This window comes from Macaca thibetana, chromosome 9, assembly GCF_024542745.1.
Source record: "Macaca thibetana thibetana isolate TM-01 chromosome 9, ASM2454274v1, whole genome shotgun sequence".
Classification (NCBI taxonomy): domain Eukaryota; kingdom Metazoa; phylum Chordata; class Mammalia; order Primates; family Cercopithecidae; genus Macaca; species Macaca thibetana.
Window position 1 is genome coordinate 98152180 of NC_065586.1, and position 13188 is coordinate 98165367.

At 48.5% G+C, this 13188-nt stretch overlaps 1 protein-coding gene across 5 annotated transcripts in view; it reads right to left on the reverse strand.

The window, feature by feature from the left end:
- ARMH3 (armadillo like helical domain containing 3) overlaps window positions 1-2792 on the reverse strand; it is a 224908-nt gene extending 222116 nt beyond the window's left edge. For 2 of the 5 annotated variants that reach the window (XM_050804127.1, XM_050804124.1), the window contains exon 1: window positions 1830-2522. In XM_050804127.1, coding sequence (XP_050660084.1) covers window positions 1830-1935 — 106 coding nt within the window. In that variant the 5' untranslated portion in view covers window positions 1936-2522. Of the gene's footprint in view, window positions 1-1829; window positions 2526-2629 lie in introns of those variants that run through there. The other 3 variants (XM_050804126.1, XM_050804125.1, XM_050804128.1) reach the window with 3 other exon arrangements.
- Between the last annotated feature and the right edge of the window lie 10396 nt (window positions 2793-13188).

Below are 13188 nucleotides of genomic sequence, written 5' to 3' on the forward strand. Positions count from 1 at the left end.
TTTTCTTACTTGTGCAACCTCCTACTCATCCTTCAACACCCAACTCAAGTACTTCCTCCTGCAAAGATTTCCCTGCCTCTCCCAAGCAACAGCAGTATTCCCTTCACACTGTAGAAATGCTTTTTTTTTTTTTTTTTTGAAGCGGAGTCTCACTATCGCCCAGGTTAGAGTGCAGTGGTACAAGCTCGGCTCACTGCAAGCCCTGCCTCCTGGGTTCACGCCATTCTCCTGCCTCAGCCTCCCGAGTAGCTGGGGCTACAGGCGCCCACCACCACACCCAGCTAATTTTTTGTATTTTTAGTAGAGACAGGGTTTCACTGTGTTAGCCAGGATGGTCTCGATCTCCTGACCTCGTGATCCACCCGCCTCAGCCTCCCAAAGTGCTGGGATTACCACGCCCAGCCTAATGCCTTTATGTGGCTATGTAACACAAAGTAATAAAAAATTTCATATCGATATGTTCCTCTGATGTCCTTGAGGAAAGATACTCATAATTTCTAACCTAAATCCAGTTACATAGTAAGTGCTCAATAAATGTGTTGAATAAACAGTTCACCCTCCTATATCCTGGATCAATTTCTGGCCATTTTCAGCAAATGTTACAGATTCCTAAACTGTGCTCAATGTGAAATTCCAAATTTCATAATGACTACTTTGGAGTTTCCACATTGTTTTAATTATACAAATGTTGAACAAGTCCGCCGGGCACGGTGACTCACGCCTGTAATCCCAGCACTTTGGGAGGCCGAGACGAGCGGATCACGAGGTCAGGAGTTGGAGACCAGTCTGGCCAATATGGTGAAACCCCGTCTCTACTAAAAATACAAAAATTAGCCGGGCGCGGTGGCGCGTGCCTGTAGTCCCAGCTACTCAGGAGGCTAAGGCAGAAGAATCGCTTAAATCCGAGAGGGGGACGTTGCAGTGAGCCGAGATCACGCCACTGCATTCCAGCCTGGGCGACAGAGCAAGACTCCGTCTCAAAAAAAAAAAAAAAAAAAAGTTGAACAATAAATTATAAAACCTGAAAGTCAATGAAAACACTGTAAAAAAAAAAAAAAAGAAAAGAAAAAAGAAAACACCGTAAAGGCTTCTCTAGTCACTGAAATGGGTATTCCCCCTTTACAGTCGTAACAAGAGGGATCTCTTTCCCTCGACTGTGATCTGATATCCTGAAAGCCTTCACATAGAAGCTATTGTGCACACAAATCCAACTGAAGGCACACCCAAAATAATTCCAATCCTGCTAAATTTCGGGCAGGGACACAAATCATATTTACCCTAGTGTACAAAGTAACTAAAGGATAGCAAAGAAAAAGCTCTCACTAAGCTCACTTTTTCTGGCCGGGCGCGGTGGTAATCCGAACACTTTGGGAGGCCAAAGCAGGTGAATCACCTGAGGTCAGAAGTTTGAGACCAGCCTGGCCAACACAGCGAAACCCCATCTCTACTAAAAATACAAAACTTAGCCGGGCGTGGTGGCTCACGTCTGTAATCCCAGCTACTCGGGACGCTGACGGAGAAAGAATCTCTTGAACCTGGAAGGCGAAGGATGCAGTGAGCCGGGATCACGCCACTGCACTCCAGCCTGGGCAACAAGAGTGAAACTCCGTCTCAAAAAAACGAACAATAAAATGGCCTGTAATCACAACACTTTGGGAGGCTGAGCGGCCGGATCACCTGAGGTCTGGAGTTCAAGACCAGCCTGACCAACATGGAGAAACCCCATCTCTACCAAAAATACAAAATTAGCAGGGCGTGGTGGCGCAAGGCTGGGGCAGGAGAATCGCTTGAACCCCGGAGGCGGAGGTTGTGGTGTGCGGAGATCGTACCATTGCATTCCAGCCTGGGCGACAACAGCGAAAACTCCGTCTCGGAAAAAAAAAAAAAAAAAACTTTCTGGAGAGGAAGAACTGTGGATGATCCAGTAACACACATTTGGGTCTGGCCCAAGTTTCTGCTTCCCCATTCGCCAGGGGCAGCACGCCCCAGCTTCTCCTTCTCCAGGGGACCAGGTTTCTCTCTACTTGTTCCTTCCCTATACCCTCCTGGGAACAGGTTCCTTTCCTGGGCCCTCGCCGAGTAACCCGAAGAAAACACAGTAGCTTCACTGATTCCGTGTGAAGGGTGGGTTAAAGCCTGTCAGAGCCTGGAGAGGGACAGTACTGGAGCCCTTCCAGGACACCTGAAGACTTCGGACAAACCGGCTTTCCTCTAGCCCTGAGATTCTCAGAGGTGCCTTGCCCCACGCCCGCACCCCAGGACCAAGAACAACCGGAGAGGAGTCTCTCGAGGCAGCTGGCGGGGTCAAAGGTCAGCGCCTGGGAAGCCAGAAGGCCTCGCAGGGATAGGGGAGAGGGAGTGACGTGACCGGGACCAGTGGTCCAAGGGACCGGCTGCTGGAGGAGCGAAGCCGTTTCTCTCTAGGCTCGGCAGCCCCCAGGCCCAGCCCTCACCGGCACACGCAGCCTCAGCAGCCGTCCTCCCTCCCTCTCCCCTCGCGTCTCCGTCTTCCCCTCGGCCAGCGCAAGCCCCGCCCCCAGAACCGCCTAGGGGCCAAGGCCTAGTATGGCAGGACCCACAGGGTTGGTGAGGTTCGAGGCCCGAGCCGGGCCGGGCCGCCGCCGCTTACCGAGCCCGCGGCTCCTCCTCTACCACCCACGCCGTTCCCGGGCCCACTCGCTCCCGACGCTACCGACGCCGCCGCTGCTCCGGGCTCACGGGCGCGCTCCCGAACTCCCCGACCCTTCCCGTGTCCCCGCGCCCCGCCGGGTCCTAAAGCCTGGCGCGCAATGGGTTAGTTCACGCCCGCTTCCTGAGACCGGCTCAGACCACGACTCCCAGCAAGCATCGCAAAGACTACAACTCCCGAAAGGCATCGCGAGAAATAAATTCGCAATGGAAATGTCTATTGAGGGCCTACTGGATCGCAATAGCAGTTTTCCGAAACACGGCCGACTCTTTGACCTCAGCAATTTTACTTCTAGGAATACATGTATCTAGAAATACTGGCGAAGTTTGGAAAGATATATTTTCCAAATGTGTATTACAACTTTGTACATGAAAAATTGAAAACAAACTCATTCTTTCAACAAATATGTGTGTGCCTGATATGTGCAAAGCAGCGTGCGAAGCTCTATTAACTTGGCCAAAACCTGTTTTCTTTTCTTTTTCCTTTTTTTTTTTTTTTTTTTGAGACAGGATCTTGCTCTTGCCCAGGCTGGAGTGCTGCAATGGCACAATTATAGCTCACTGCAGCCTCCACCTCCTACGCTCAAGCAGTCCTCCTGCCTCTGCCTCTCAAGTAGCTGGGATTACAGGCACGTGCCACCATTCCCTGCCTCTGAGTCTCTGTTTTCTTTTTTTTTTTTCTTTGAGATGGAGTCTCACTCTGTTGCCCAGGATGCGATCTCGGCTCACTGCAAACTCCGCCTCCCGGGTTCAAGAGAGTCTCCTGCCTCAGCCTCCTGAGTAGCTGGGATTACAGGAGTGTACCACCAAGCCAGGCTAATTTTTGTATTTTTTAGTAGAGATGGGGTTTCACCATGTTGCCAGGCTGGTCTCGAACTCCTGACCTCAGGTGATCCACCCGCCTCTGCTTCCCAAAGTGCTGGGATTACAGGCATGAACCACCGCGCCCAGCCTGACTCTCTGTTTTTTAATACACAAATGGAAGGTTTAAAAAGATGTGCTGTGAGATAACAGCAAGAATACTATTAAAAAGAAAAAAAAAGTTAAAAAATTAAAATAAGTCGGGCGCAGTGGCTCACACCTGTAATCCCAGCACTTTGGGAGGCTGAGGCGGGTGGATCACCTGAGGTCAGGAGTTCGAGACCAGCCTGGCCAACATGGTGAAACCCCGTCTCTACTAAAAATACAAAAAATGGCCAGGCGTTGTGGCAGGCCCCTGTAATCCCAGCTACTCGGGAGGCTGAGGCAGGAGAATCACTTGAACTTGGGAGGCGGAGGTTGCAGTAAGTCAAGATTGCGCCATCGCACTCCAGCCTGGGGGACAAGAGCGAGATTTCGTCTCAAAAAAAAAAAAAAAACTTAAAATTAGAAGATGTGCTAGACACTCACTATGTGTATGTGTGTATATGTGTGTGTTTCAATTCTTTTTTTTTTTTTTTTTTTTTTTTTTTGAGACGGAGTCTGGCTCTGTCGCCCGGGCTAGAGTGCAGTGGCCGGATCTCAGCTCACTGCAAGCTCCGCCCCCCGGGTTTACGCCATTCTCCTGCCTCAGCCTCCCGAGTAGCTAGAACTACAGGCGCCCGCCGCCTCGCCCGGCTAGTTTTTTGTATTTTTTAGTAGAGACGGGGTTTCACCGTGTTCGCCAGGATGGTCTCAATCTCCTGACCTCGTGATCCGCCCGTCTCGGCCTCCCAAAGTGCTGGGATTACAGGCTTGAGCCACCGCGCCCGGCCTGAATTCTTATAATGACTTTATGAATAGGTACTTCAAGGTTCTAAGTAATTAAATACTAGCTTGCCTGATGTTCTAGAGTTTGTAAGAAGTGGAGAAGAGACCAGGCGCGGTGGCTCACGCCTGTAATCCCAGCACTTTGGGAGGCCGTGGGTGGATCACTTGAGGTCAAGAGTTCGAGACCAGCCTGGCCAACATGGTGAAACACCCTCTCTACTAAAAATATAAAAATTAGCTGAGCGTGGTGGCAGGCACCTGTAATCCCAGCTACCCGGGAGGCTGAGGCAGGAGAATCTCTTGAACCCAGGAGGTGGAGGTTGCAATGAGCTGAGACGTGCCATTGCACTCCAACCTAGGCAACAGAGCGAGACTCCGTCTCAAAAAAAAAAAAAAAAAGAAGTGAAGAAGAGTTCCATGGGCGGCAAGCCACCCAGGTGCTGCAGCAAGAGACCAAAGGCACAAGCTATTCCAGTATAATAAAGAAAATAATTAAAATAAGAATAGTTATATTAGAAATAGAACATAGATGTGATTATATATGTGTTTGTTGTTGTTGTTGTTGTTGTTGTTGTTGTTTTTGAGACAGAGTCTCGCTCTGTCACCCAGGCTGGAGTGCAGCGGTGCGATCTTGGCTCACTGCAAGCTCCGCCTCCCGGACTCATACCATTCTCCTGCCTCAGACTCCAGAGTAACTGGGACTACAGGAGCCCACCACCACGCCCGGCTAATTTTTTGTATTTTTAGTAGAGACGGGGTTTCACCGTGTTAGCCAGGATGGTCTTGATCTCCTGACCTCGTGATCTGCCCGCCTCAGCCTTCCAAAGTGCTGGGATTACAGGTGTGAGCCACAGTGCCTGTAATTTAATTATTATTCATTAATAATATATGAATATTATTAATCATTAGTTTGTAGCATTACTCTTGTATTAATAAGTTCTGTTTTACAATTATAACTTATGAAAACCAGGCCATACAGAGTTAGGAGCTGAAGGGACTCAGTGAGAAGTGACCAGAAGGCAAGAGTGTCACGCCCAGCCAGGGCCACTAGAGGGCTCCTTGGACTAGCAATAGCGCCAGCGCCTGGGAAGGCACCTGTTACTTAGCAGACCAGGAAAGGAAGTCCCCCTTTCCCCCGGGGAGTTAGAGAACACTCTGCTCCACCACCTCTCAGTGGGAAGCCTGACATCAGCCGGGCCTACCCGCAGCCATCTGGAGGCTTAAACCTCTCCCTGTGATGCTGTGTTTCAGCGGTCACGCTCCTGCTTCACTTTCATGTTCCGCTGTGTACACCTGGCTCTGCCTTCTAGATAGCAGTAGCAGAACTAGTGAAAGTATTAAAGTCGTTGATCTTTTCGAGAAATGCATAGAAGAAATGATGATGTAAGCTGTCCCCTCTCTCTCTCCGCCTCGGCTACCAAATAGGGAAGGGCCCCCATCTGGTGGACACATGACTTGCGTGACCTTACCTATCGTTGGAGATGACTCACACTCCTTACCCGACCCCTTGCCTTGTATACAATAAATAGCAGCGCAGCCAGGCATTACCATACTCCGCGTCTTGGTGGTAGTGGTCCCCCAGGCCCAGCTGTCTTTTCTTCTCTTTGTCTTGTGTCTTTATTTCTACGATCTCTTATTTCTGCACATGAAGAGAAAACCACAGGCCCTGTAGGGCTGGACTCTACAGAGTTCAAACCCAGATCTCTCAAGAAAGTCCTCTCAATCCAGAAGTTCAGGTTTTACCTTGGTAGAGTTTTATTTTTCTTGTCTACTTACATAATAGTTTAAGACATGATTGGAGGTGAAAAAAATTACAGTTCCACTCTAATAGAATATAAAAGAGGCCGGGCGCGGTGGCTCAAGCCTGTAATCCCAGCACTTTGGGAGGCCGAGACGGGTGGATCACGAGGTCAGGAGATCGAGACCATCCTGGCTAACACGGTGAAATCCCGTCTCTACTAAAAAATACAAAAAACTAGCCGGGCGAGGTGGCGGGCACCTGTAGTCCCAGCTACTCGGGAGGCTGAGGCAGGAGAATGGCGTGAACCCGGGAGGCAGAGCTTGAAGTGAGCTGAGATCCGGCCACTGCACTCCAGTCCCGGCGACAGAGCCAGACTCCGTCTCAAAAAAAAAAAAAAAAAAAAAAAAAAAAAGAATATAAAAGAGTGGGCACAGGCAAGAGAAAGGTATCATTAAGTGAACCCCAGCAGTTCTTGAATACCAGTTAGAAGCCTGTGTTCAGCTGAAAGAACCCTATTCCATACCCGATTTTTTTTTTTTTTTTTTTTTTTTTTTTTTTTTTTTTTTGAGACAGAGTCTCAGTCTATTGCCCAAGCTGAAGTGCAATGGCGCCATCTTGGCTCACTGCAACCTCCGCCTCCTGGGTTCAAGCGATTCTCCTGCCTCAGCCTCCCAAGTAGCTGGTATTATAGGCATGCGCCACCACACCCAGTTAATTATTGTATTTTTAGTAGAGACAGAGTTACTCCATGTTGGTCAGGCTGGTCCCGAACTCCTGACCTCAGCTAATCTACCCATCTCGGCCTCCCAAAGTGCTGGGATTACAGACATGAGCCACCACGCCCGGGTGTGCCTGATTTTTTTTTTTTTTTTTCTTTTTCTTGAGAGGGAGTCTGGCTCTGTCGCCCAGGCTAGAGTGCAGTGTCCCAATCTCAGCTCACTGCAACCTCTGCCTCCTGGGTTCAAGCCATTCTCCTGCCTCAGTCTCCCGAGTAGCTGGGACTACAGGCACCCACCACCACGCCCAGATAATTTTTTGTGTTTTTAGTAGAGACGGGGTTTCACTGTGTTAGCCAGGATGGTCTCAATCTCCTGACCTCAAGTGATCTGCCCGCCTCGGCCTCCCAAAGTGCTGGGATTACAGGCATGAGCCACCGCGCCCAGCCACCTGATTTCTTTTTAACAAAATTATTTTTCTGGCATGCTGCCATGGCTCATGCCTGTAATCTCAGCACTTTGGGAGGTCAAGGCAGGAGGACCGCTTGAGCTCAGAAGTTTGAGACCAGCTTGGGAAATATAATGAGATCTCATCTCTACTAAAAATTTAAAAAATTAGCTGAGTGCACCTGTAGTCCCAGCTACTTGGGAGGCTGAGTTTGGAGGATCGCTTGAGCCTGGGAGGTAGAGGCTACAGTGAACCACTGCACTCCAGCCTGGGCAACTGAGTGAGACCCTGTCTCAAATAAAATAAAATAAACAACATTTTTCCCCTTGGCACCTACTGAATATCCAATCCTGGATGCAGTAAAAAGAAAAATAATGATCCTGAGAGTATATTGTAACAAAGTACAGGTACAGAGATAGAGATATATACAATTAAATGTTTTAAATCTCAATGAATACAGGCTGGAGTACAAAGGTTCAAGTTGTAAACGCCTTGAAAATTCAGAGAAGGGAAAATGTCATCTCCAGAGGCTTTCTGAGAAAGGTGAAGATTGAGTCAAGGGTTAGAGGAGAGGAGAAAAAGAAAGAAGGTATGAGAATGGGGCAACACAATACATTGCCCATATCTATGCCAGGGAAGTCAATTTCATACAGATGCAGACTAGAATAAACACAGAAGGCCATATACTGAGTAGGTAACAGCACTACCTCTGGAAAACTATGAAAAGGGATCCCAGATCTGCTACCCACTAACTCTATGACTGAGCAATTACTTGAGCTCTCTGAGACTTAGTTTCCTCATCTGGAAAATGGGGATAATAAAAACTCTATGTCATATTGTTTAGGTTATTCAGCATCACTAGGTGCAGCTTTCAAGGGCTTTAGTTCTTTTTTTTTTTTTTTTTTTTTTTTTTTTTTGAGATGGAGTCTTGCTCTGTTGGCCAGGCGGAGTCTTGCAGTGGCACAATTTCAGCTCACTGCAAGCTCCGCCCCCCAGGTTCACGCCATTCTCCTGCCTCAGCCTCCTGAGTAGCTGGGACTACAGGCACCCACCACCACGCCTGGCTAATTTTTTTGTACTTTTAGTAGAGACGGAGTTTCACTGTGTTAGCCAGGATGGTCTCGATCTCCTGACCTCATGATCCACCCACCTCAGCCTCCCAAAGTGCTGGGATTACAGACGTGAGCCACCGCACCCAGCACTTTAGTTCTTGATCAAGAGATGTGGGCCGGGTGCAGTGGCTCATACCTGTAATCCTAGCACTGTGGGAGGCTGGGGCGGGTGGATCACCAGGTCAGGAGATTGAGCCCATCCTGGCTATCATGGTGAAAAACCGTCTCTACTAAAAATACAAAAAATTAGCCAGGTGTGGTGGCATGCAACTGTAGTCCCAGATACTCAGGAGGCTGAGGCAGGAGAATGGCTTGAACCCGGGAGGCAGAGGTTGCAGTGAGCCCAAATCGCGCCACTGCACTTCAGCCTGGGTGACAATGAGACTCCCTGTCAAAAAAAAAAAAGAGGGAGAGAGAGAGAGAGAGAGAGAGAGATGCTAACAGGCTGGGCACAGTGGCTCATGCCTATAATCCTAGCACTTCAGGAGGCCAAGACTGGTGGATTACTTGAGGTCAGGAGTTTGAGACCAGCCTGGCCAACATGGGGAAATCCTCTCTCTACTAAAAAAGTATACATATACAAAAATTAGCCGGGCATGGTGTCAGGTGCCCGTACTCGGGAGGCTGAGGCAGGAGAATCGCTTGAACCCAGGAGGTGGAGGTTGCAGTGAGTAGAGATAGTGGCACTGCACTCTAGCCTGGGCAACAAAGCAAGAGCCCACCTCAAAAAACAAAAGAGAGAAAGAGAGAGAGAGATGTAAAGTTAGTAAGAAGTGGAGAAGCATTTGAACCCAGATCTATTAGGAAACACCTCTTAACACAGAAGTTCAGGTTCTTCCTTGGTAGAGTTTTATTTTTCTTGTCTACTTACACAATGGTATAAGACATGATTGGCCAGGCGCAGTGGCTCACACCTGTAATCCCAGCACTTTGGGAGGCCAAGGCGGGTGGATCACCTGAGGTCAGGAGTTCGAGACCAGCCTGGCCAAGATGGTGAAACCCTATCTCTACTAAAAGTACAAAAATTAGCCAGGCATGGTGGTGGGCGCCTGAAATCCCAGTTACTTGGGAGGCTGAGGCAGGAGAATCCCTTGAACCCGGAGGCGGAGGTTGCAGTGAGCTGACATCACGCCATTGCACTCTAGCCTGGGTGACAGAGCAAAACTCCATCTCAAAAAAAAAAAAAAAAGAAAGAAAGAAAAGAAAAAGAAAGAAAGACATGATGAGCAGTGTTTTTTGTTTGTTTGTTTTATTGAGACGCAGTTTCGCTCTTGTCCAGGCTGGAGTGCAATGGCGCGATTTCAGCTCACCACAACCTCCGGCTCCTGGGTTCAAGTGATTATCCTGCCTCAGTCTCCTGAGTAGCTAGGATTACAGGCATGCACCACCACGCCGGGCTAATTTTGTATTTTTAGTAGAGACAGGGTTTCTCCGTATTGGTCAGGCTGGTATCGAACTCCCGAACTCAGGTGATCCGCCTGCCTCGGCCTCCCAAAATGCTGGGACTACAGGCACGAGCCACCGCACCCGGCCAATTTGCAGTTTTTTTTAAAAAATCAAAGTTGTACCCTAAAAGCATATAAAAAAGTGGGCAGGGGCAAAAGAAAGGTATAATGAAGTGAACCCCCGTAGAAGGTATAATCAGAATTTATTAATAACAGGTGCTATCTTCCAGCGCAGTGATCAGCTTGTATAGCACCAGAGATCATGGTATCTTGAACAAATTGTTCCTGCTAAAAAACAATTGTGGCCAGGCACGGTGGCTCACGCCTGTAATCCCAGCACTTTGGGAGGCCGAGGCGGGCGGATCACCAGAGGCCAGGAGTTTGAGACCAGCCTGGCCAACGTGGCAAAACCCCGTCTCTACAAAAAATACAAAAATTAGCTGGGCGTGGTGGTGTGCACCTGTGATACCAGCTACTCAGGCGGCTGAGGTGGAAGAATTGCTTGATCTCAGGAGGCAGAGGTTTCAGTGAGCCAAGATTGTGACACTGCACTCCAGCCTGGGGAGACAGCAAGACTCTATCTCAAAAAACAAAACAAAACAAAACAAAAAAACAGTTGTGCTTCCTACTTCTTAGTCTTCAGTGAGTGTCTTGGTTCACGACCATTTGCCACACCTGTTCTTCCTTTCTCCTGAAGATTCTGTGAGTCTGCTATGTTCTTCTAAATAACTTCATTTTTGCTTAAGACAGCCATGGTCTCTTTCTGTAAGGTTTTTTTTGTTGTTGTTATTGTTGTTTTTTTTTTTAAGAGACAGGATGCTTGCCATGTTGCCCAGGCTGTAGTGCAGTGGCTATTCACAGGCACAGTCATTGCACACTGCAGACTCCAAGTCCTGGCCTCAAGCAATCCTCTCGCCTCAGCCTCCTGTGTAGCTGGAACTGCATGCTTGAGCCACCATGCCTGGCCTACTTCTGTAATTTTTAAGGAAAAGTTTTCTAAGTGATATCATACACACAAACGTGTGCCCATGAAAATGTAATGATTCCTTCACCAAACATCTGTTGGAGACTTTCTTTGTGTCAAGTTCTACTCTAAATATGAGGATATGATACAAAAACAAAAGAAATCTATGTCACCTAAGAGCAATTGAAGCAGGAACAGTTTGGGGCAGGAAGATGATGTTTAGGACATGTTGAGATTGAAATGTCTGTGAGATGAGCCATTCAGGCAGAAATAAATATTTAGTAGACATTTGGATACTCTTTTTTTTGGAGCCTAGCAGAGACGTCTGGGCTGTAGGCAAAAGAAAAAAGAAAGGGGCTCAAGATGGAATCAGGATATAGGAGGAAGAGCACATTTAAAGGGTGATGGAGAGGCCAGGTGCAGTGGCTCACGCTTGTAATTCTAATATTTGGGGAGGCTAAGGCAGGCAGATCACTTGAGGCCTGGAGTTTGCAACCAGCCTGGTCAACCAACATAGCAAAACCCGATCTCTACTAAAAATACAAAAAGTAGCTGGGCGTGGTGGTGCACTTCTGAAATCCCAGCTACCAGGGAGGGAGACTTAGGCAGGAGAATCACTTGAACCTGGGAGATGGAGGCTGCAGTGAGCCAAGATTGTGCCACCGCACTTCAGCCTGGGCAATGGAGCAAGACTCTGTTTCAATAAATAAATAGGCCGGGCACAGTGGCTCATGCCTGTAATCCCAGCACTTTGGGAGGCCGAGGAGTGTGAATCACAAGGTCAAGATATCAAGACCATCCTATCCAACAAGGTGAAACCCTGTCTCTACTAAAAATACAAAAATTTCCAAGACCGTGCTGCTGCACTCCAACCTGGGTGACACAGCGAGACTCCATCTCAAAAAAAAAAAATTAGCTGGGCGTGGTGGCAGGTGCCTGTAATCCCAGCTACTCGGGAGGCTGGGCAGGAGCATCGCTTGAACCCAGGAGACAGAGGTTGCAGTGAGCCAAGATGGCACCACTGCACTCCAACCTGGGCGGCAGAGTGAGACTCTGTCTCAATCAATCAGTCAATCAATCAATCAATGAATAAAGGATGGAGGAAGATGAACCAAAGGCAAATAAAACTCTGAAGATAGTGCTATCTAAAAAAAAAAGAAAAAAAAAAGGAAAACCAGCCAGGAAAGATGCAGTGGAAACCACAGGAGGGACTTTCAACGAGAAGGTTGTCAAGTAAAAATGTCCTTGAAGACCTCAGCAAAAGCTACTTCAGGGAAATAGTGGGTTGATAGAAGGAAAGAAAGTGGAGGTGGCAAATGTAGCATCCTTGCATGAAACTTGACAGAGAAAGGAAAGGGGGAGGGAGTGATGGAGGTGGAAGTGGGGAGATGAGGATGAAAGAACGAATTCCAAGACAGGAGAGATGAGAGGGTATTTCTATGTTGACGGCAAGAGGACGGAATGAGGCCAGTGAAACAGAAATGGATGCAAGTTCTCAAGGAAGGTAGGGGCCGGGGAGGAGAGGCAGGGCTCATAAAGAGGGATTGGCCTTGGAGAGAGGAGGAAAACTGCTCACCTGAAGAGGCGGTCAAGATGTGGAAGGAGCCCTACATACAAATCTGTAGGTTTTACTGCTTCTAAAGTATGTTTCTCTGTTTTGGTTTGGGTGATGAGTTGTTGATATGATAAAGTGATTTGGTGCACTGACTCTGGAGCCAGAGTGCCTGTGGTTGGAATCCCACCTCCACCACTTACTACCTGCTTGATCTTAGTCAAGTTACTTAATCTCTCTGTGCTTCATCCTCCTTATCTGTAGAAGGGATTAGGGGATAGAGAGGGCTGTCACATAGTGATATGGAAGTGGTTTTCTCTTCTTTCTTTCTGTTTTTCTCTCTTTCTTTCTTTTTTTAAATTTTCATAGAGACAAGGTCTCCCTATGTTGCTCAGGCTGGTCTCGAACGCCTGGCCTCAAGCAATCCTCCCACCTCAGCCTCCCAAAGTGCTAAGATTATAGGAGGGAGCCACCGCACCCCATGTTTATTACTATTTCCACTAGATTGTCATCTCCATGAGGTTGAGGTTTTCTATTTTGTTTAGGGCTGTCTACTCAGAGCCTGGCACAAAGCATGTGCTCAACAAAAATTTCCTGAAGGAGTAAACTGGGGTGAAATCCTTGGGAGAGGGGCTCAGGGGGCTGGAATCCCTATTCCTGCGTCGGACTCCGGGCCACTGGGCGGCGTCCTGGGGTCTGGGGAAGGGCCTCCCCCTACGCCGAGAGCGTCCCCGGGCTGGCGCGGTGCAGGCGCTGAGCCCCTAGGGCGCTCCGGTGGCTCCTCCCCCGGCGAG